Genomic DNA, 10308 nt, shown 5'->3' with positions numbered 1-10308 from the left:
AGAGAGAGAGAGAGAGAGAGAGAGAGACAGAGACAGAGAGACAGAGACAGAGAGACAGAGAGAGAGAGAGAGAGAGAGAGACAGAGACAGAGACAGAGACAGAGAGAGAGAGAGAGAGAGAGAGAGAGAGAGGTTGTTGTTTGTGTCCTTTGTCTCTGTGTCCCTGTGATGGACTGAGACCTGTCCATGGTGTACCCCTCCTCTTGCACAGTGATAGCTGGAGATATGGGCACCAGTGAACCCTGTGAACCCCCCCCCCCCAAAAAAAAAAAAAAAAAAAAAAAAAAAAACAACAACAAACAAAAAAACGAAGACTCGGGTAAAGATAATGGATGGATGGATGGATGGATGGATAGATGGTCTCTGTATGTTTCCTTTTTTGTCTTTTAATGCTTTACATGTGTTTTTGTTTTCTCATGCATAGTTTTTTTGCTTTGTTTTTGTCTTTTTATGCTTTTGTTTTGTTTTTTGACATCTCCTTGGCCTTTTTCCATCTTTCTGTTTTTCCGTTTTTCATCCTCCTCCAAGTGTCTGTTCATTTTCTTCAAATCTTATTAGTATATTTTCTTTATCATTTAATATTAAATTTGATTTCCCTTTTTTTTTACCAGCTCTTAGCATTCACTTTGCTTTTTATTCTTACAGAAACTGCAACCTTTTCTATTTCCGTTTGATTTATAGAAGCTAAATAAAAATCTATAATTTATTAAACTTGATTCTTGTGGCTTTGAACAACATATAAAGCGGGACAAAATATAATCTGATTTCTGAGTTTGTTTGTTGCATTTTGTTGTTTGATTTTAAAAAAGCAGTTTCTTAATGTTCGACGCATTTTGTGAGCATTTTGGCCTATAAAATTTGAAACGACTGTAGTTTATAAACAGCCAGTGAGCGGTTTGTTTCTTTTATTTTAGGCCCTCTTCTGTGTTTGCATGGATGTGTAATTGTGAACGGGATTATTCATGGTTTCATTAAACATTCCCTCTTGGAACAGCCATTAAATCTGTAGAAAACTTTTTAGGCCTCTGGCTTCAGCACCTTCTCCCTGATGTCATTATGAAGTATTTGCACTTTTCTCCACTAAGCTGGTTCTTGTACGAAGCAAGTGACTCCATGTCTTTTGAGACCTGAAATCCAGTCAGGCAGAAGTGGCTCAACTCGCCACTGCTGTCAGGGATTATTGTTTCAGAAGTTGGATGGGGTTTTATCGTAAAATAACAAATTAACCTAAATTAGAACTCGATTAGAGCCGTTAGAAGCAAACTGTTACTGAATGATTGTGTCTGTCAGAAGCAAAGAAAGAGTTAAATGCCAGAGTACAAATCATTGGTGAAACTCTGAGTGAAATAGTTTTAATGTTTTCATTAGTTTTATCTCTTGACTGCATCATGGCTTCTTCAAACACCAGACAAATGGTTTCTGCTTAGCAGGATTTTTAACTTTTGGGTTATATTTATTTGTGTTTTCTGTTACTTAAATGCAATGGTATAAAAGCTTTTTCTTCATGAGCCAAAGTCTAAATACCAAAAATCCTATTAAATCTATTTAAGTTAGTTTACAGTTTTGTTACGTATTTGCTGGTGTACAAACTTTGGGTCAGAGGTGGCCAAGCCGAGACGTGAAGGTGCAGAGGAAACCTGATATTTATTAAAGTAAATGTTTTTAAACCGACCGCCCGTACAGTGAGCTGGAGGAAGAGAAACAACCAAATGGTGCAATAATGCTCGTTGGGGAAAGGGATTTACTCTGATTTTTAATGAAAGGAGCTTAGACTTTCAGCCAGATATGTGTTAGACTAGGACGTGTTTTGGATCTGATAATTAATGTTGTTGTTTTTTTAAAACTTTTTTTAATATAAGATTTTAGCATCAATTATTCGTCTCACGCCTTTCATTTTGACATTAACACAAGCTTTCTCAAATAAAAAGAGGTACTGGTTTTGATGTGAAAGAAGGGTCAGTCCATTCCAAATCCATCCCCCAAAAAAGAAAAATTTAAACCGACCATCTCAGGTTTTGATTAAACTTGGCATATTTGTTCATTGCAATCCCATATCTCAAATTTTAAGTCAATCAGACCAATGGTTCCAGAGATCCAGTCCCCTATTGTTTTCAATTTTTGACAAAAATGGTTGTGGTCGCTGTTATTCCACCAAAATAATCCCAGGAACCACTGGGTCAGTGTTCACAAACCTGGTGTCATTGGAAAGGGAATTTGATCAGGATTCCAAACCTTTCTGATGCCAGATTAAGGTCCATTGACCTTCCTATGACCTTGAAATTGACTTTGTAGATCACGTGACCTTGAGTTGACATTTCCTGAAATTAAATCCCCAGCTTGTTATATAAAATACTTACAAATTTCCAAAGGATAATATTTTTAGTTTAGGAGCTATTTTGATTATTAAAATAACAACCTATAAGCAGAAATAAGCCATAAATGCATTATAATTGTGCATAATTCCATGAATATGTACTGTATCTATGGACCAAAATGATATTGGCTTGTAACAAACATTAAATTTACATTTTGTTATTTTTGTGTAAAAGTTTTAGAAGTTACAACAAGGATTGTGTGGTTATCAAAGTAAACCATTTACCATTAGATCCTACCAATAATGCTATGAACAAAATCTTAATTAGTAAATCTCAATTTCAGTGAATGATATTATCTTCAATACATATTCATGTTTGATTAATGACCCTTCTTCATAGCTGTCAAATACTTTGTCTGCAGTCAGATTTATTCACTTGTTCCTGACTTGTTTCACAGCTGTGTAATTCTAGCTTTGTACTTTTGCTCAGACAGCACGTCCTCACATATCTGAAGATGCAAGTGAGGGTGAATCAATTACACACAGTGTCATTTAATGGTGTCATGTTCTCCTTTAGTTAGAAACTTTGGCTTTGTCTGCAAAGCTATGCCGGGTGAATGTCATTTTGTTGACAAACTGTGCCGTTCTGTGCCAAATGCTATTTCTTTACTAAAACATCTTTTACTTTGCTGTAGTTTACTTGAGCAGCATGAACCTTTGCACAGATAATGTCTACATGTGAATGTATTGTTTTCTAGTCTTCTTCATATTTTCAAAGGGGGTTTATATTATATAGGAATAGTTTTTTTCTGTGTTCAATCTAGGGATGCATGATATTATCGGCATGGTATCAGTATCGGCCAGTATTAGCAATAAAGTTAAATATCAGACATCGGCCATTCCATCAGTATAACTCACTGATATAAAAGGCGTTTCAAGTTTATTTTTAATTTTAGAAACTGTCAAGTTTATATATCAATGCACTACTACTTATGCACTTTTCACTTGTCAGGTGTGAACAAGTTGAGTTTAGATTTGTGGAAATTTACAAATTTGCACTGTTCGAGTGTTGTCATTGTGTTAGAGAGAGTAAAAGTCATGAATAAATTTGACATTAAACATAATCCAAGTTGAAGTGTTGCATCATTTTCATCCCTCTTTTTGACAACTGCGTTTGGTAGCAGGCCACAATGACAAAGACCATGCAGAATAATGTAGTATTTTAATTCCACAGCAGAGAAAGTTATATAGTCTCTGTAAGTAGGTGTATAGGGAAAAATATCAGTATTGGTATCGGTTATCGGGCGAATACGTTTTAACATATTGGCATATCGGATATCAGCCAAAAATCCAATATCGTGCATCTGTTCAATCCTCATTTTCTGTGAAACAGTAGCATCTGCTGTGATGCTTACACTTCTAATGGAATCTCACAAATGTTAACGTTTTATATATATCAAGATAATTCAGACAGTTTGTAATTGCTGAGAAACACTCAACTTCATTTGGGCATATTATTTCTGAGCTGGGATATCAAGGCTCCCCATAGGGTTTGTGTTCAGCCTAATATTCAGCAGTGGTTGGCACTTAAACCAAAATTTCACAGGTAGAGTTCGTACTGACCATTAAAAACCTTGACACATACAGAACGACTGTTTATGTTTTTGGTTGTATTTATTTTTTTTCTGTAATTGAGCCCAAAAATTATTTGCACGCTTATGTTTTTTCTTCATCTTAGCTGTTCTGGTTATTTCCACAAAAAAAAGGCCAAAATTGAGATGTCAAACAACAGAAAATAGAAATAGAAAAATCTTGGTTCATCCTGATTTAATGTCAAAGATTTTGTAAAGGTTAATAATTTCTGCAGAGTTCAGCCTTGAGCTTGAAACCAATGTCAGTAAAACAGTCATGTCTGAAGTTTTGACATCGCTTGACATGAAGCGCTTATCCACAAAAAATGAAGAAAACTAGATTGTTGAATGTCATTGTTAGATAAAGATATCTGGTGGCTCTTCATGCTCAAAGAGCTGTCAAGACTTTTAATGTATGTGAAATAAACAAAAAGAAATTTGAGCATTTTGAAAAATTTGAATGATTTAGAAATATCCATTTTCTGTGGTTTCTGGGGTCACAGGACACCCAGACAACCCTGTCTTCAACGACACTATCCAGCTCCTCCAGAGCCACCTGTAGACATCCTATTCAGCTACTTGAAACACATCTGCTGACTTTTTTCAATGAAGAGGAGTGACGGCTCTATTCTGAGCTCACCCCCGGATGACAGAGCTCGTCACCTTATCTCTAAGGCTGAGCCTGGCCACTTTACAGAGGAAGCTCATTTCAGCTGCTTCTATCCAGGATCTTGCTCTTTGGTCACATCCCACATCTTATAAATGAGGGCTAGAACAAAGATGGAACAGTAAATACAGAGCTTTGACTTTTGACTCAGTTTCTTTAGAGATGGACCAAATCAGCACCCTCCAGATCTCCTGCTCCATCCTACCATCACTCAACAATAAGCCTCCCAGATACATGAACTCATTCGCATGAGGCAAAGACTCGCCCCAACTCCAAAGGATCATTCCACCTTTTTAAGGTTGAGAACCATGACCTCAAACTTAGAGGAGCTGACTCTAATCCCAGCCGCAATCTGCTTGCAGCACACGCTAAAGGCTAGTTCGAAGACACCAACAGAACCACATCATTTGCAAACAGCAGAGATGACTGCTACTGACTCCTATTCACTACTGCACCTTGACATCCTGTCCACAAACGCCACGAACAGGATCAGAGACAACAGACAGCCCTGGTGGAATCCAGCCTTCTATAGATGCATGCAATTTCAATTGAACCTTTATTTATACAGGTTAGTCTCATTGAGCCTCGAGTACTCATTTACAAGAGAGACCTGTTTTAAACGAAGAACTCAGATAACAACAGTAGACAGTCATAAAAAAGCATAAAAATGAAAAGTAAATGGAAGAAATGATTTTAAAAAACAGCTCCATTATAAAGCGATATAAAACACTAAAAACAGGAACATGTCTGCATTGTTTTTTTCCATGAACTTAGCAGTTGTTTAAAGTCACTTAGAGAGGTCAAGGTTGAGAGCTTCAGATCTATTTGCAAGATAGTCCAGGAAACAAGAGCAGAGTAGGAGAAGGCCCTTTTGCCAAGTTCGGTCCACACTGAGGGGGCACTGCAAGTAATAATGTCCTGAGAGCGCACGCTGTAGCTGCACTCACGTAGTGACATGTAGGAGGAGATATATGAAGGCAGCAGACCAAGGAGTGAGTTAAAGATGAAAATGCACCAGAGAGAGTCTGCGTGAAGTTAATAATGACCAGTTAACCAGTGAATACATGATGTAGTGATGGGTACAGTACAGCCAGTTATGAATCTTAGCGCACCATGATAGACAGCATCCAGCATCTGCAGGGTGCTTGTAGGGGCGTTCATGTAAATAATGTCACCATAGTCAATGAAGGCAAGGAAAGTCGCAGTTACAAGGTGTTTCCTAGCGTTCAGAGTTAGACAGGATTTATTTTTGAAAAAGAAACCCAGTTTAATTTTCAGTTTCTTTCCCAAGTTTTCGACATGAGGCTTAAAAGAGAGATGCAAATCGACCAAAATACCCAAGTATTTGTAAGAATTGACATTCAATAGGAACACCATTCGCAGATAAAATAGAAGGAAGGACTGCTGGTACCGACTTCCTGTTTGAAAACAACATCCCTTTGGTTTTGTCAGCGTTTAGTACAAGTTTGAGACGGAACAAATCTGACTAGATGATCTCAAAAGCAGACTAAAAACATTAGCAACTGTTTTAGCTGATAAAATGCTTGTAGACACACGAGTCAAACTCCCATGACCTCCTTAATTCTACAAGGGTGAAAACAACCAGCAAATCTGAGATTGGACACATTGTTGGAGACACTTTTCCAACTCTGGATTTAGCATCAATTTCCAATTACTAAAAGTGCTGTGTTGTCATCATTGTATGTTCCCATACAAATGGTGAAACTGGTTCTCTGCATTTAACCCATCACACCTGGGATACACCCAGGTGGAGCAGTGGTAAACTGCCCAGGCAGCAATTAGGGATTAGGTGTCTTGCTCAGAGACACCACAACATGTGGGAACGGTTGGGGATCGAACCTGGGACTTTCGGGTCCTGAGTCAGCTGCCCTACCTCTACCCCATCTCGGCTTGATGCTTCATTGAATATCCAGACATACTGAATGACAAATAAGAAATTGCTTTACAAATGTCTGAAGTCTAAGAGCAGCAGCTGTTTGAAAATATAAAAATAATGTTCCTAAAGTACACCGAGCCGGTGCTGTCTGTGTCAGTTCTATGGACTTATCAGAGATATTTTAAATGTTTTTTTTTTTAAACATCATAACTCCATTGAATCTTTTAACGGTTGTCTGTGGAATTCCAGTTTGCTTTTATCTTCTCCCTCTGCTCCGAACCCTCGAGATGTTAATCTCAGACCATTCCATGCTGGCGTTTGCTCCTTACTGGTGCCTGTGGGGCAAAGAAAAAAGTTGCTGCACAAGCTGTCACTTCCTGGAATAAGCGTTTGACTTATAAGGGGGTGTCAGTGCATATATCAGTTTAGAGGGGGGGAAGCAGCAGGACAAAAATACACCCAGGGGGCCAGGCGGCACCGCTACCGGCTGACCTGATGGACTGCTGTCAGATGAGAAAGGCCAAGTTGGGTTTGAGCGTGTCAGAGGATTTTCCAACCAGTTGAAGGCTTGAGTTGTTCAGGAGTTCTTCTCACTTTTAGTGGTCAGTTTGATATTCATTAAGCAGATGAGGTCTTTTGTAATTGTTGAAAAATAATCCTATATTTAGCTTTAGGAGCTGAGAGTTTTCCGCCCAAAATACTCGAAGCGCTAACAGATCAGGCAGGATCTTTGTTTAAACCATTAGCAAGCAAGGTAGGTATCTGCTCCTTTATGGAATGCTAGTTTCACATATTTAGCTGTTAAAAACCACTGATATGACATGGAATGTGGTAAATCAGTGATTTATTGAGAAGGAACAATCTTTAAGCACATTAAGCTTCTTTTCCGTTTACTTTTCGTAAACTTTTGCAGTTTTAAAATCTCAATAAACCTTTATTGAGTTTTAATCTGTAGACTTTAAGCTAATTTGTTTCTGTTTCAGTCTGAAAAAAATTACAATAAGTTTAAACTCTTCTGGTCAAACCGTTGTTGTATCTGGCCTTGAATGTTTCTGAAACACTTTTCTTTTGTGGCGTTAACTTCAAGTTTACAGATTTCTCCATTTGACTGAATTTCAGTGGTTTTTTTGTTTGTTTTTTTTTGGCGAATTTGGCAAAGATACAACACTGCACACATTCACCACAGGGGTCTAATTTTGTCATCCGCTAAAATCCCATATACCTCTCCAGGACATGCAGGGGTCCAAATCCTGCTTCATAAGTTGAAAGGCTTAGAGAAACATAAAGTCTAGACAATCTTTTTATTTTAAAACTGTGGAACAAACACAAATTGCCAGAATATTAAAATATCACATCCAGCAGGTTTTTTTTGCCTGATGGTCAAACAAGTAGTTTCAACTCAAAACCCTCTTAAACTCACTGTAGTTGCGTCATTCAGTTGCTGTGCAATGTGCACACACCAGCAGGTTGAAGGTGTAATCTGAGCCCTAATTACTGCACTGGGAGGATTAAGAGTTTGATTTCATGGCTCACGTGAACCAATTAAAGCTTCTCTGAGCCCAACTAAACATATGGCGTTAAAGCCGCGCAGCAGTAATCTGTGCTGTAGAGCCTTTACTCAACAGCAAGATTAGTCTCAGCAGAAGGGCTCCAGTTTGAACTTGTTGTGATTTGTATCACTAAGATGGGATGGAAAATGTTTTTCTTTCCCAAACATACATTTCATTTAGTGTCAGTTACCAAAAAAAGAGATAAAAGCAATGCAAATCATTAGCAGTCACGGGGAAATGTGTAGGAACTTTACTAAAATCAGAATATCTCATTTGAGTTGCAAACGTTTAACACATCAATACATTTCTTGATTCATCGGAGCATACAGGAAAACAAATCTTACTAAATGAATGGAACATATAACCCGAAACCCAAAGAAAAATGTCAGAAAGTTTAGTCAATTATTAGCAAGGATAACTTTACAGGATTACACAAAAATCTGGCTAATAAAAGTAAAATACAATGTAACAACTAGGGATGACTCAAACTTTGTACAGAGCCCTGTAAGTGACACGTGTTGCGATAAACATAAAGATCTGCGAAGTCATTATCCTCGGGTTAGTAAACCGTACACACAGATCGATGACTTTGTGCAGCAGGTTTTGTGCTGAGCTGACGGGGTTGACCTACACGGGAAACAGAAATCAACACAACAGCCCTTGAAGTGACTTAACAACCTGATTAGTCCTCATTGAGAGAATGAACCCAGAGGTTTATCTGTTGTTCATTCTTTTCTTTTCTTTTTTTAAATAAATACATTTTTTTTAATTTTCCGTTTTTAAGAACAAAACACAACACAAAACAAAAGCTCAGCAGCGCAGTCCGAAAGAGAAACCAAAGAAAGTTAGGGGGTTTACATATTTTCATCTTTTTTTTTTTTTTGTCCAATCTAAGAGTTAATAAATGCTCGAGACAAGATGGTGGGCACGTGTTCTTCAGTAAAGTCCAAGAAGGGTTTCCATATGCATCTGAAAATATCAGTCGTTGAGTGGACGAGGCATGTTGGAAAGTCAAGTGATGTATTCCAAAATAAGCTTCCTGCACCCAAAAACAGTAGGCGACTTAATGGAAATCCATTGCAGTAAAATATTCTTTCGAGCACAAAAGGTTAGAATATTATACAACTTATTCAAGTTTTTGTTTTTAATACAACATGTTTACTTGATAGACCAAGGAGGAGAGAAACTGGATCAAGACAGATGTTAATTTGGATAATTTTCCTGATTTCAACCAGAATAGATTCCCAGTATACCTGGATCTTGGGGCATGACCAAAGGCAGTGTGTGAGGCTGCCTTCATGCATTTTACATTTAGGGCAAAGTGAAGAAGACCCGGGTTTAAACTACCTGGTTTGGGTCCAAGTGAGCTCTACGCAGTATTTAAGTTGCAGAGCCCAGGAGCGATTACAAATAGTATTTTTCCTGGCAGAGTTCCAGATACTCCACATTTCTTCAGTAATCTCAATATTCAGTTCTCTTCCACAGGTCTGGGCCAGAGTTGGCGAGTCAGACTTATACTTTCATTTTAATGTTTTATACCACAAACTAAGTGACGCTTCACAAGTTCTGAAAAACAGTTTTTCAATGGCCGAGATCTCAGTGTCGTCAAGTAAATTTGTTTCTTTTTTAATCAAATCTCTTTATTTGGGAAAAAAATGGAAGAGATTGTTTTTCCCTATTCCAAAAGTTATTGTTCATTCTTTAACAGAATGATGTTTGCTGGCAAATTGAGACATTTATTTCAACACCTGCTCTTGTTGTGCTCCATACTGTTCTTTCTTTTCTTTGCACCGAACTGTATGAAAAAGTCAGAAGCAGCCATGGAATCAGCCAGAAATGGCCACAGATCTGGTGGCACGTATACTGACTCCACATCACATCCAAAAACAAAAATATGCTTTGGAGAAATTTAGCAGCTAAACCACTGCCACTTATAAGCCTCACTACCAAATCTTTCCTTTTAAGGTCATTTCTGTTTACCAACTCTCCCATACAACCTTTGTACCAAACACCACAATCTCCATCATGCCTTTTATTATCAAACTGTATTCACGGAAACAACCTGTGTGATCTGATAATGATAAAGGAATAATTTAATCAGCACTCCCTGTTGATTGCCTGCTGCACACACACCTTGTTATCTTACCTTCTTTATGAGACATCTGAAAGGTCAACTCCATTTAATTAGAGATCTTAAAGGCAGCATTCTTCTTCTGTGGTACGTATGAACATCATTTTGTGGACATTTC

General features: G+C 37.8%; 1 protein-coding gene across 1 annotated transcript in view; it reads right to left on the bottom strand.

The window, feature by feature from the left end:
* The window catches only part of dkk3b (dickkopf WNT signaling pathway inhibitor 3b), a 23286-nt gene extending 13203 nt beyond the window's left edge, over window positions 1-10083 (bottom strand). The window contains exons 1-2 of the mRNA XM_037683152.1: window positions 10057-10083; window positions 8633-8686 (exon numbers count right to left, since the gene is read on the bottom strand). Of these exons, the coding sequence (XP_037539080.1) occupies window positions 8633-8686; window positions 10057-10083 (81 nt within the window). The remainder of the gene's footprint in view (window positions 1-8632; window positions 8687-10056) is intronic.
* Window positions 10084-10308: the final 225 nt, after the last annotated feature.

The sequence above is a fragment of the Nematolebias whitei genome, chromosome 10, assembly GCF_014905685.2.
Source record: "Nematolebias whitei isolate Nwh7 chromosome 10, NemWhi1, whole genome shotgun sequence".
Taxonomy (NCBI): Eukaryota; Metazoa; Chordata; class Actinopteri; order Cyprinodontiformes; family Rivulidae; genus Nematolebias; species Nematolebias whitei.
The sequence above is the reverse complement of the archived record's forward strand: the minus strand, read 5'-3'. Positions and strand labels throughout refer to the sequence as shown.